Here is a 14,064-nt window from a genome sequence, read left to right on the forward strand (position 1 = left end):
AATTTGATACTAATATAGATATATTTTTGTCAAATTTTTATGATATCTTCAAACATATATTTTATTCAAAAATAAAAACATCATCGTTTTCTCAAAATCACATAAAGTCATATTATAACATCGACTGAGATAAAAAATAAATTGAAATATTAAAATCACGATGTATCTCGCCGCATTGCGCGAGTACGCTTCTAGTATATATATATATATATATATATATATATATATATATATATATGAACTAATATAAATATAATATTAATAAATATTATAACTAAAATAACATTTATAATCAAATAAATAAAATATTTAGACATCAAGCTTACATAAATACTAAATACCAAATTTGTTGTACATTTCACCAACATCAATTGGTGTAGAATTGTAGTGAAATTGTGTGAAAATTGATATAAAATTTGGATTTTGGTGAAATTGTGTGAAAGTGTTTGAATGGATTCTCGACCTTTATCGATCGGTTTCGATGGGTTCCTGATCAGTTTCGATAGGTTCTCGATCGGTCTCGATGGGTGTTGGGTTACAGTGATTAAGACCGCGGTGTCTTTTGACGTTGAAGAAAGTGTTGAAGAACATGATGTTGAGTTATGTACTTACAGTGTCGAATTGTTGTACACACTTGAACGTACATAAATATCCATTATAAATATAATACATAAATACATAATTACCATTTCACATAAAAAGATGGTCAAAACGGAAGAAAAAAAACTATCTTAAGATGGATGTCATATCAAAGAGCATGAAATTCTTTTTTTCTAATTTATTTGATTAAAATATTAAAAATAAGATAATTTATTTTAAATTTTAAGAGGGTAAAAAAATTTGATTAAAAAAAAATAAAAGTTAAATAAGATAGGCGTGAGATTGAATCAACTTCATTTTTTATCCCTAGTCACCTTAATTAATAAATTTAATAAAAAAAATTTAATTCAATTTAAATGTATTGATCAATCTTGGATGATTCAATATATTGGTCAATACTGGATGAAGGGCCTTGATTTTGACACGTTGCAACCTCAACATCTACTCTACGACCACACATTACAAATTCCTATCTTATTATCAACATCAAATTAAACCCAATTTTACTGCTTATGGCTAAGTTAACCGAGCCCTCTGCTGCCAACATAACCCGTACGGACTCCAGTTCATGGGGTCTGAATCTCGGGTTTTTCACGTTAGCCGTTGTCTCGATTGCGGTGCTTGTCGTCCAGATCAATACGTTTGATGCCGTGACGTATCCGATGCATGAGTTTGGCAAACCGATGCTTGTAGCTGCCAGGAAGAACGCAGAAAGTCTCTCCGGTTTGGAAAAGATTGGGTTGGGCCAATTGATTGGAGCTGAGGACATCGCTTATGAATCGAAGTCGGGTGTTTTGTACACGGGTTGCGAAGATGGTTGGATCAAGCGAATCATGCTAAACAACTCGGTGGTGGAGAATTGGGTGCACACCGGAGGCCGACCTCTTGGAATCGCGATTGCTGATTCCGGTGATGTCTATGTTGCCGACGCTAATAAGGTTCGTTGGTACCTCTACCGTCTCACGATTAAATAGACACATAGTTTTAGGGATGTATAATTAATACACTTTTTAATTAATTGGATAACAACTTTACCCTTTTACATAAAGTAATTAGCATCTCCGTCTCATAATTAAGGGTAAAATTGGAAAATAGGCAATTACTTTTACATGTGGACATTTATTTTAAAAACAAACTAAATAAAAATGTGGGTATTTATTTTGAGGCCAATGAAGTATTTTATATCGATGACTTTGTGATCATGTGAGACCAAGGGTTTTTCATGAAACCCGTACGACCAATTCTCAACCATTGAATTAGATTTATAATCTAAACATTCATAATAACAAAATTGTCACGAGACTTCTCAATAATCACAAAATTGTCACCGTGCAACTTTAGACTATTAGATCATTATGTTATAAAGTTGATCAATGAACATAAATTGGTCTCACGTGAACCCAACCCTTATATCGATTGAATGAAAAAGAATCATAAAACATGTTTTTTATTATTATTATTTTAGTAGATTAATTGTTCAAGCTTTGGATTTGCTCCACATGTGTTTTAAGACGTTCTTGCAAGCCTTTTAGACAATATTTGCTTGCAGGGATTGCTTAAGGCAAGTAGAGATGGCGAGTTAGAGTTATTGACAAGTGAGGCCGATGGTGTGAAGTTGGGATTTACAGATGGTGTAGCAGTTGCAAAAAACGGAATGGTATACTTCACTGATGCAAGTTATAAGTATTCCATCCATGAAGCGATATACGACTTTTTAGGGGGTAGACCTCATGGTCGACTTTTGAGTTACAATCCGTCAACAAAACAAACAAATGTCCTTGCCCGGGACCTCTATTTTGCTAATGGGGTCGAACTCTCACCAGACCAAGATTTTGTTATCTTCTGTGAGACCTTCATGTAAGATTATTGTCTTAACACCTTTCTAATTCAATTATATGACATACCCGCTAATAACCCTTAAATTAACTGAAAATGTTGTGGATTCTTTTTTGTAGTCCACCAACTCAGACTTATAACGAGTTTGGTCAACATGGGTCCATTTCACTTTCGTTTAAGGATGTTTATTATGTTTAACTTGTTAATGTAGGATGAGGTGTTCTAGATACTACTTGCAAGGAGAAAAAAAGGGTTCTATCGATGTTTTTGCTGACAATTTGCCCGGTTTTCCTGACAACATACGATATGATGGAGATGGACGTTATTGGCTGGCAATACCATGGGTAACTTATTTTCCTACGTAATTTGAATACGAATCTTATATATGATTTCATAAATAATGTGTAGAATTATGTATGTGTATGCAGGACAATTCACTTTTAACGAAATTTATACAGACGTATCCGTTTGCACGCAAGATTCTTACCTTTACATTGAAGCACCTACATAAGATGCCTGAGTTGATGAAGTTTGGTGGAGTCATCGCTCTGGATTTGGAAGGAAACCCGATCGGAGGTTACTATGACGACACATGGAAAATGACGACATCAGGGGTCAAGATTGGCGAGCACTTGTATATGGGATCCATCACGAAATCACACATTCTCCGTCTCAGTCTTGCTCAAAATCCTCTTCTCGTTACAACCTCATGAAGGGCACTATTGTAATAAATCAAGGGAGGAAAAACGATATCTATATATTGTATTTTGAATATCGCAATTCGTTTCTATAAAAATACAATAGTATTTGGAAGGATAAAATACACATAAATTTAACATATTGTAATTTTGGTACGAACATGAAAATCATAAATGAGATATTTAACTATTAAGAATGTCTTTGTTTGCGCTCCAACCTCTGAACATCTCAGTCATCATATCCTTTCATTTCATTTACTGCTACAACCAGTTAGATATGGGTCAGTTTAAGGCAAAAAAAATTAAACATCTTAAACTCCATTGATTATACAGAGTGGTAACAATCCCACGAGTTTGCACTACCTGCTTATGACCCACTCGTCTTAAAAATAAAGGCAGTTTCATTACGGTAATATACAAGCCAACTACCTGTTCTAGAAAACTTTAAGTTTTAATAAATCAAATCATATTTATATTTAAAAACTAATTGAATATTTTTCATATAACCACCAAATAACAAATAGATTTCATACCACTTGAAAGCCTAATTACAATAATTAACATCATTGCTAAACGAATGATCGTGTGAGAATAAGAGTTAAGAAAATTGATCTACTTATCCGTTGATCTAGTAGTAGTTCTGTAAGGAGGAGATAGGGAGAAATAGTTGTTCCTTTCCTCCCGTTGATGAGATGAAGGGTGAGTAAGTAACATGAAGCAGAACGAAGGTTCGATGTTCCTCCTATTGTCTCCTTACCCAACAACCCATTATTTAATGTAACAATTTAAAAAATTAAATATTTTATATTTTAATTTTCGAAATTTGAAAAACAAAAATTATAACATTTTTTTAAAAATACAATAAAGAAATCGTTGGTGTGTAAAAAGCAAAAGTGGATGTACGTTTATACACCTCCATGGCAATTTGAAATTTCAAAAAGAATCTATCTAATCCCTTCTCTCTCTCTCTCTCTCTCTCTCTCTCTCTCTCATCTGGAGTGGATATGGGTTCTTGTTTCAGCAAGAACAACACCACTGCTGCTCTTACGACTACTTCCCAACAATTGGAGCTCAAATCCAACCCTCCACAACCCCAGAATCCGAAGACCGAACAAGTTGTCAAGAAGGAGATATTCGTCATCAAGCACCGAATAAGTCACGAAATCGACAGACGCCCAAATGAAGACGACCCTAATCTGTTAAACCCTAGTGCCGTTGCCGGAACTGGTGGAGGAGCTAGGGTCAGAACTTCTAGCTGTAGTAAAGAAGAGGTGGATGCGATTCTGATTCAATGTGGCAGGCTTAGCCGGAGCAATTCCGCCGGAGCTGAAAACCCTAGACGAAGGAGGAGGTATTCTGGGTCTAAAAGGAGTTTCGATTTTGATTTGAATATGGGTTTGAAGAATGATGATGACGATGGTGATGATGAGGCATTGAACCACCACCACCGCCGCCGGCACAGGCAGCAGGGTTCTAGGGTTTCGTCTCCTTCTTCTAGAAGAAGCAGTAGGGAGAGAGATTTCCGGCAACAAAGATCTGGTAATGGTGGAAGGAGAATAAGCATATCTCCCAGTAGAAGATCTGAATCACCCATTTGTAGTAATTCAAATGGTGGGCCAGCTGCGGCAGCGGCCGGTGGTGGTAGCACTAGGCCGATGAAGATGGTTCCGGTTCCTGCTACTGATAAGAGTAACAATGTTGGTGGCAACGCTGGCAGCGAACAGGTGGTTGGTGGTGGAGTTAAGAGGATTCACGTGAAGCGAAATGTAGCTGTGGTTTCCAGAACTGCAGCGTCTCCTCCGCGTTCTAGATCTCCGGTGAGGACAAACCTCCGGATTCTCAGTGACGATCAGAGCCAAGAACAATGGCGGCAGGAAATAAATACGAGGGTGGCTGGTCATTCGCCTTATAAACGGAAATCATTGGCGGAGATTGATAACAATGCAGCTAGATCCGTTCAGGCTAAAATGGTGGATGAGGCTAAAATGGTGGCAATGGTTGAAAATCTAAAGCTTCATCAAAACATAAAAAGAACCCAGATTTCCCGGCGATCGGAAGACCTAGATATGAACCCAGAAACGATATTTGACCCTAGTCCACCGTCTTACACTAGTTTGCTTCTTGAGGATATCCACAACTTTCACCAAAAGAACACGAATTCAGCTGCCATAGCTGCCGCCACTGAACCACCACCATTCTCCCTTCCAGCATGCGTTAGTAAGGCCTGCTCGATTATGGAGGCTGTGGCTGACCTCAACTCCAACTCCAACACCGCCACCACCAGCTCTTTGTTTTCTGACGACAGCTGGAGAAACCCAACTCCCATTGAACGTTATATCAACAAAGACAGATTTATAGAATCTGAGACGGTGGTTAACGGCAGCTTGATGGAACCAAGCCTTCAGAATTACATAACGGTGAGGAGGGGTGGTTCCGCTACTACAGAAGAGCAAGAATCCTCCGATAGCAATAGCTTTGCCAGTAGCCAACGTTTGAGCCGGAAATCTCCTTCCGTGGAACCAAATTCAGCCAATCTCACAACCCGAAAGTGCGAAATGAACCCGTTAGGGGATTTTCAAAGCAAATTACTTGATCGTCCTAGGAAGGGAATAGGACGTGGTCGTAAAAGTGCCTACCCAACGCCCGAAATAACAACCATTGCGTCAACGTAAACGATAAGCACATTTGTATCATGGGTTTGCATACTTCCAAACCATTTCTGTAGTTTTTTGGTAATTAGGTGGCCTTTGGTTTGCATAATGGAATAGAGTCTAATGAATTGAAATCAGAAGGAATTGGAGTAGAATTTAACAGGAATTGGAATGGATTCTTGTTTTTCAATATGTGTATCAGGCTGGCAAGATTGAAATTTATATCTATCTACAACTGTATTTCAATATGTTTTAATGATAACATAAAAGTTCCACTGAAAAATCCAATCTTTTACGCAATATTTTCTGGAAAGAATCGTTATATACCTGTTGGAATCTGTACTCAACGTGGTTTTAGTCGACGTTTCTTCAAGATATGAGTATGCAGGCAAACTTGAGAGCTGTATCGATGTTAAAGAGCCAATCTTGAAGACAATATTTCCATTCATTCGACTGCATTCTTGTAGTTGACCATGTATATGGCGGCCACAGTAACAATGGCTCCAGTTAGTTGAATCGGCGAGAAGGTCTCACCTAGATATAGGAAACTGTAAATCAAGATGAAACAAATGAGGAAACAAACCCATAGAAGTAACGCAAAGATATAAGAGCAGGATTTGCATTCTTCTACATGATATTTGTTTAATTTCTTCCGAGACCATGGTACGTGACACCTTATGACCAACTAAACATCATCTCACGTGGACTAGGAAAATTTTAGGCTTTCATGTGTGAATATGTGGAAAGCCATTATATTATTGTCTAAAAGAGTCGTTGAGGAGAGAAGGGGGTTCCAATATATTGGAAAGAAATGGCCAAGTCTAGCTCGAGGGAATTTAACATGCTCCCTCCATCATAGGCTAGACAGGCACATGTTGTCTCAAAGCAAGTCCTAGAGTGATAGACATTGGCTCTAATACCATATTAGCTTGGTTGAATTAGGGAAAAACGATGCCTCATGAAGAATCGTGTTGGAATATAAACCCCACTAGGTGTTATCAGTTCCTTAGAGCATATCCAACAGTTATGCTAAAATACGATTTTGGAGATTTAGGGTATATTTTTGCTCCAATGGCTATGTTATAACGTATGACAAAATAGAGAAAAGAAAAGAGAGGTAGAAATCTCCAGATTTTGAAAAATCTCTAAGACACTATACCAATAGGAGACATTGAAATTAAGTGTTTAGGGGAGATAATATTTTATTGAATGCATTGAATATTTTAAGAATGCAGTTAATGATATAAATGCTAAAATAGAATATATGTTGGAGTGGATGTAATTCTTTTTAGAGATATTAACTTCTGATACTCTATTTTAGAAAAATTATAACATAGTTGTTGAAGATGCTCTTAGGCTCCCGTAAATCTAAGGTTTTGTATGGCCATGGGAGGTTTTGCCTTGCATGGACCCCATAGACTAGTTAGGTCAACGATTCCAAATACCACAATTAGAAAACAAAAAGAAACAAATTTCCATAAACAATATTTTTTTTTAAGTATATAACACTTGTATACGGCAAAATCTCACACCCTCCTCACCTCTGGAGAGGTTTGATCCCTTGACCTCCTCGGAGGTTGGGCCTACAGCCCACTGGGCCAATGACCCTTTGCTTTACATGAACAAGTCGAAACTCAATCTCGAGGGTTGTGGCGTAGTGGTTGAGGCCCAGGGGGATGCGGTGGTATATCCCGTCTACCCTCGGTTTAATTGCAGGCGTTCACAACAATGGTTGTCATTGAGCTTATCAGGGTTGATGTCTTGCGGTCACAATTTGCCGGAATTAGTTGGGGCATAGCTTTGGACACCCTTAAAAAGAAAACAAGTCGAAACTCAAAATTTGAACTTACCCAAAAACCGAAGCAAACATTGGAGTTAGAAAGGTAAGAGAGCTAAGCTTTGTCAAGCTACCTGGTAAAGTATAAAGAATGTAAGATATTGGTATCTATGAAATAAACAACGAAGATGGAAACATGATCAAATGGAGATTGACCTCTTGTAGCATTGAAGAAGTATAAACCATAGCTGATGGCGCTGCCAAACACGGATGTATACAGAAGGGCGAAAAGGTCATTTGTCGTGAGCTCATTCAATCCTCCATTAACAGCAGGATCATGGGCAAGAATTGACAACGCTGCCAATGGAATCCCACCAAGAACCATGTGCTACAAGGAAAGATATTTCAATGGAATTTAATCTTATGAAGCAATAGATGAATCAACAAGTACAACTAGGAACAAACACTTTTGGTGCAAATACTGGTGAAAATATGTTGTGAATGCCAACCATTTACTCCATTGATGTAAATGTGATTATATCTCTATAGATACATGAGTGTGTTTGGTACGTAGATGAGACTGGACACGACTGGATTGGCGAGAATAAGGTAGGCGGGTAAAAGAATTGTGCAGGGTTTTTGGTTTTAACTTGACATGGGTGGTTTAGTAATTTACCAATCTTGTCTCATGATTCTTGTTCCACCTATTTTGGTACATTTTTGTACCACTCCATCTTGTCTTGTCTTGGTCTAAGGGTCTAAGGGTCTAAGGGATGTTCGGTTGGTTTTTCATTAAGTTCTGTATGAATAAAGTTGTTTGTATGGATTAATCTTTTCTGTATAGATTGAGAAGATTTTTGTTTGAGGGTTTTTTCATAAATGAAATGAGCGTGTTTTTTTAATTGGAAGTGACAAGTTTTGGAAAAAACTTGGCTTTATGCATAAAGCTTCCGACTAGAAGCTTACTGAATAAGCTACTTTTTATATCATTAAGTCACTACCAAACAATCATATGTATAGCTAATTGAATAAGTTGTGAATCTTATTAAGCTACTAACAAACAGGCCTTAAATGTCTCACCAACATGAGACAACAAGTTTTTGTTCTATCCTACCTCATCCAGTCCTGCATACCAAACATACCCATATAGAACATGTTTACGAGACTCCCTCCATCCCTGATAAAGACAAAAATTTCCATTTACGGGTCACCATTAAAATTGCAATGTTTCCTTTTGACCGACTTTTAAACTAAATTTACACATTTGTCGCTTGTCCTGATATATATAATGCTTTTGATTTGGGTCTACAAGATTATCATATTTTGCCAATATTGAATGTTATTGAATCATTGCGCCTTACGTGAGTTCAAGTCTCCTTACAGACAACAATTGTATCTATCAACTTTTTTAACCACTTCCAAAAAATAAATGAGAAATTTGACAGAGGTTTACTTACCCATCCAGTAGCCATAATAGGATCTGAATATTTGGAAACCCATCGGACCATAACTGTACCAACCGCCATACTTTGAGCAGCTAGAAGCATCCACCATTCCCCACTTCCCCATAACGAAAAATTATTCTCATCAAATGAAATAGCAGGTAGCTGTAACAACCAATTCAACATTTATCAACGCAATTTTACTAAATATGACTAGTTTATCAGCTAACTTATCAGCCAAGAGCTAGCTTATATGCTAGTTTGCTATCCAAACACTAATGAAGATTAAGAAATTAAAGTTAGCAGGTCTTCATAATTCTGTATGCCTAAAGAAAAGCTGGAAATGGTCAAGAAACAAAATTCGAATGTCAAATATGATGCTTTTGGAGGCAAGAAATGAGGTTAAAAAGAAGAATCAAAAGGGTTTAGAGAGATTGAGAACTTTTGATATTAATATACCTCAAGAAGCAGAAGGCCTACAACACCAAGAACAAGGCCTGCAATTCCAACTAAACCAATTGATTCACCATATATCAAGGAAGCAAGAACAGCAACTGTCAAAGGTTGTGAATCAATTATAACCTGCAATAGCAAATCAATGTATCTGGTCAAACTTAAGGCATGTATAAACACCCTTTCCTCTAACTCATCTACTATACCTTAAACCAGAATATTCCGTTTAAAAAAGGAAAAACTGGGATGCCAATCGTTAGACAAGACAGCGGGAGAAAGACCACTGTTATAAAACTTTCAGCTAACATGGAGCAATCTTAGCACTTTGTTAAAAAGGAAAAACACCAAGAAGATAGATGATACTTGTAAACTATGGACTCATATAAAAGGGTAAACGGCCAAAGGCTCTATTGAAGAAGTTCAACAATATTCCCAAATAATTTTATGGTTCCCACCATTATGGGCTCGACTGAATTTTCTCTAGCTGCCATGTTCTTTTCCACCGAATGGTGCTTTTGCCCATATCACAAGCTCTAGGTACATTAGCTATACCAGACCAGACACACTTTCTTTTTTTTACTATTTTTTGACTGACCGGATCGGTCACTCCTCAACCAACTAAGGTTTTTTGAGGGAAGTAGGGCTCTTCGGGTGCGTTTGGCATACGGACATGCTTGCACGGAACTGGACTTGCGAGAGTGAGGTAGGCGGATGAATGAGTTATGGAACGTTTTCAGGATTCACGTTAACATGGGTAGTTTAGTAATTTACCGATCTTGTCTCATCTTGATATTTGGTCCACCTATTTTGGTGGGAGAAAGAAACTCATTTTTATCCCGGTCAGTCATGTCCCAGACTAATTGTAGAGTCAAATGTGGGACAAGTTTTTATCTAGTCCTGTCCCGCATACCAAATCCACTTTTATTGACTAAAAGTGGATTCTTCACTTCCGGTAATGTACCAACAAGGGAAAGAAGGTGTTATTAAAAGGATGTACTTCCAGCTTGGGAAGATTGAGTCTTTTCGTCAAGATCACAAGAAAGGTAACAAAAACAGGTCTTTCAAGTTTAAGCTAATGGCCTACGAATTATCGACCATTTTTTTTCAATTAAAGACCAATAATGCAAAATTAGATATTGCTACTTCTTACCTATGATGAAAAACAGTAATCAAATAAATGCAAAGCAACTTAGCCATAGAAAACATACACTGCCAAGACCAGCCGCTGTCTTTTCCAATCCTTTGGCTAAAAACCCCTGAAATGAATCATCAAACACATTCAAACTCCCTACACACCCAAGTAATTCCAACAGCTGGCTTCACTTGCTAGTTGATAAAGATGTATGCCTATTAATTTTTTGAAAATATTACAATAATCCTATTATAGAAATTGCCATTCCCTCTTTCCATCAAAAAAATTGCAACAATATCCACTTTGAAAAAGTCTTGGCAAAATGGTAAGTTCCCATTTCACTGGAAATCGCAAGTTAAAATTACCTATTTGTTTTATCATTTGAAGAGAGTTTAAATGAGAACCGTAAATATTTTGAGAACCTCAAAACAAACTATTTCATGAGATATTCATGATGATCACCCTAAAATATTCATGAATATTACTCATGATATTCATCATGAATATCTATCACCGTTATTCATCATGAATATCTATCACCGTTATTCATCATGAATATCTATCACCGTTATTCATCATGAATATCTATGTCGATATTCATCATGAAAAATTCATGAAATAGTTGGTTTTAGTGCCCTCATAATATTTACGGTTTCATTGGAACCTGCCCCTGAATGAGTAAGTGCAAATGATAAAACAAATAGGTCATTCTTTAACTCATACAAATGCAAATGCATATGATCTTGATCCAGATTCAAACTCTGGAGCGAAAGGGTACAATTCTCAGACAAGGAGATGAATAATATGATCAATTCAAACTCCAGTCAACAACCCAGTTAAAGTCTAAGAAACTAATTAACCTGAAAACAAGTAGCATCAACAACAGCAAATAGAGCAATAGATAACCAAGCATTGAGCCCAGATGGAATCTTCCTGCCACGAGAAGCAGCAAAAGCAACCAATAGTAATCCAGAAGGAATCAATCGAAAAGACGACACGAAAAGGGGTCCCGTTTTGGGCAAAACTTCCTTCATAGCCACCATAGCCGTACCCCAGAAGAAAAAAGGGGAAACCAACAACGTCCATTCCATTACTACGTTAATCAACGAAACCGTTTCTGATTCAGTAACTCCGTAATCGCCCTTTCCATCCGAGGGAACAACGCACTCGACATCAGTCCCAGTTCCAACACAATCGATTTCAGATGATGGCGAAGAACGAGTATCCAATTGGTTGTCTGCATCGGATACCCTGGTTTTGACGGTGATGAAGGAGTGATTTGAAGTTTTTCTGAGGGAGGTGAAGTGGAGAGGTGGGTTTGGTAGTGAAAGTGAGAGTAAGAATGGTTGTAGTGGTTTGGAGGCGGAAATGGAAGAAGAGAGGAGGTGGGTTTTCGTGGTATGGTGGTGGTGGCGGTGTCGGTGTCGGTGTCGGTGTCGGTGGGAGGTGGTCTGTGAGGATGGAAAATAAGAGGAAGTAGCGGAGGTGGAGGTGGAGGTGCCATGGCAGCTGTGGAAGGAAGAAGAAGAGGGGAAGGCCATTTTCTTCCGGTTGATTAACGGACTGTTTTTAGACCAATGTTTTGGTGATTGAAATGAGTTGGAAAAAGTTACAAAAATCATCGTTGGAAAATTGGAAAGTTTACAAGTTTAGTCCATATCAAATTGTAATCTATAAGCTAGCGTTTGATACGCGGACAGGACAAGACATGACAGATTTGAATAATATTGGATAGGACAAGAGGGTAGGACTGGACGGGACTGGACATTACTGGATGGGACTGGACTGGACAGAACAAGTGTATGTCTAGTGTTTGGTACGACTAGGACTGGACGGGACAAAACCAGACAAATTATCCTCAAAAGTTATTTAATGATTTTAAATATTATATAATAGTTATAATTAACACAAATAAAGTAAATAATTAAATAGTTTAATTTATAAAAAAATTACATAATGCATACATACATACATATATATATATAATGATATCGAATTTAAATGAAAATTTTGATATAATTGATTGTACTAATAGTGGTGGCGGAGGTATTTTGGTTATGGTGGAGATAATGGTGGCCAACCATAGTAGTGGCAATGGGCGATGGTGGTCGGTGGGCGACGGTGTTATGAAGGTAGAGGTAGAGATAGTGGTGGTTGGTGGACAACGGTGGATATAGAGGAGGTGCAGATGGTGGATTGTGGTGGTGGTGGCGGTTGACAACAGTAGAGGAGGTAGTTGTGGCTGATGTAGTGAAGAAAGTGGTGGTGGTGGTTATGGTGGAGGTGAGGTGGTAATGGACGGTGGTGGTCGATGGTCGACGATGTTTGTGGAGGTCGTGGAGGAGGTTGTTGCAGTAGAGGAGGAGTTGGAGGTGGCCAATGGTGGTGGCAATGGATGGTGGTGGTCGGTGGGTGATGGTGGTTATAGAGGTGGCAATTGACAGTAGTGATCAGTGGTCAGCGGTGGTTGTGGAGGTCATGGAGGAGGTTGTTGCGATATATGAGGAGTTTGATGTGGCCAACGGTGGTGGTCGGTGGCCGATGGTGGTTATAAAGGTGGCAATAAACGGTGGTAGTCGGTGATCGACTTTGGTGAAAGAGGTTGTTGTAGTATAGGAGGAGTTGGAGGTGGCGAACGGCGGTTTGCATGTGTTGTTTCATAGAAGAAACATCAATGAATGTTTTGTTTGTGAAAAAACACAAAAATACGTTTATACATGAAACACACACATACTCGCACACAAAACAAAACATGTAAAACAATATGAATTATAGCTTAAAATCAAACTCATTGGATGGTTTTGTTTAAATTATGACGGGTTTGGTTTTTCGCATGTGTTGTCTCATCTATGAAACAATACGTGAAACTGGTTTTCATGATTTATACATTTAGCAAGTTTCTACTTGATGTTGGGTCTCTGTGTGTGTGTGTGTGTATGCTCATCGATCAATAAGGTTAATTCGGAGAATCTAAAGTTTCTCTCAATTCTATTGTAAAAACGTTTGATATATAAAATTTATGTTATAGTAGGTTAAAAACTTCTGAACACCGTGGTTAAAAAGAATTTTTATTCTAGAATCGAGTCATGTGTCCAGGTTAAAAACCATTTTTTATGCATATTACTTAAAAATTCAATATTACAAGTGTCTTGCGTAAGTACAACTTATTAATGCTCTATTTTTTAATTCGTGTAACTAACTGTAGATAAACATAATCAAATGCAAGATAAACATCTATTCTAAATATAGAAAATCTAAAATATAATTAAGATAATAATTGAGTTTTAACAAAATGTTTAATTATTATCTTTATAAAAAAACTAGAAGGGTACTTGCACAATGCAGCAAGATACATCTTAATTTTGATGTTTTGTTTTATTTTTTTTTATCTCAGTCGATGTTATAATACGGTTTTATGTAATTTTGAAAAAACATTAATGTTTTTAATTTTTAAATGAAATATAAATATGAACAT

At 37.4% G+C, this 14,064-nt stretch overlaps 3 protein-coding genes across 5 annotated transcripts; 2 read left to right on the forward strand and 1 right to left on the reverse strand.

Annotated features, from left to right (window-relative positions):
- Positions 1–1,101: 1,101 nt before the first annotated feature.
- On the forward strand, positions 1,102–3,324 carry LOC112515669 (protein STRICTOSIDINE SYNTHASE-LIKE 5-like). Its single transcript, XM_025122577.1, has 4 exons — positions 1,102–1,538; positions 2,150–2,457; positions 2,648–2,780; positions 2,865–3,324. The coding sequence occupies exons 1-4, from the start codon at positions 1,113–1,115 to the stop codon at positions 3,147–3,149; spliced, it is 1,152 nt and encodes a 383-aa protein (XP_024978345.1). The 5' UTR covers positions 1,102–1,112; the 3' UTR covers positions 3,150–3,324.
- Positions 3,325–3,327: 3 nt separating this feature from the next.
- LOC112515667 (WAT1-related protein At3g02690, chloroplastic) lies at positions 3,328–12,130 on the reverse strand. Of its 3 annotated transcripts, none has more exons than XR_003069540.1 (8): positions 11,450–12,130; positions 10,666–10,713; positions 9,464–9,586; positions 9,020–9,169; positions 7,779–7,950; positions 7,636–7,696; positions 6,113–6,319; positions 3,328–3,392 (listed from the first exon to the last, which is right to left on the reverse strand). XR_003069540.1 is itself a non-coding variant. In XM_025122575.1 (7 exons), the coding sequence occupies exons 1-7, from the start codon at positions 12,128–12,130 to the stop codon at positions 6,231–6,233; spliced, it is 1,338 nt and encodes a 445-aa protein (XP_024978343.1). In that variant the 3' UTR covers positions 5,886–6,230. The 3 variants fall into 3 exon arrangements, 1 of the variants encoding a protein (XP_024978343.1); XR_003069539.1 differs by having other exon boundaries at positions 6,113–6,333; XM_025122575.1 differs by lacking the exon at positions 3,328–3,392 and having other exon boundaries at positions 5,886–6,333.
- LOC112515173 (uncharacterized protein At1g65710-like) lies at positions 4,139–5,819 on the forward strand. Its single transcript, XM_025121847.1, has one exon. The coding sequence runs from the start codon at positions 4,139–4,141 to the stop codon at positions 5,804–5,806; it is 1,668 nt and encodes a 555-aa protein (XP_024977615.1). The 3' UTR covers positions 5,807–5,819.
- Positions 12,131–14,064: the final 1,934 nt, after the last annotated feature.

Source organism: Cynara cardunculus (genome assembly GCF_001531365.2).
Source record: "Cynara cardunculus var. scolymus isolate 2C chromosome LG 7, CcrdV1, whole genome shotgun sequence".
NCBI lineage: Eukaryota > Viridiplantae > Streptophyta > Magnoliopsida > Asterales > Asteraceae > Cynara > Cynara cardunculus.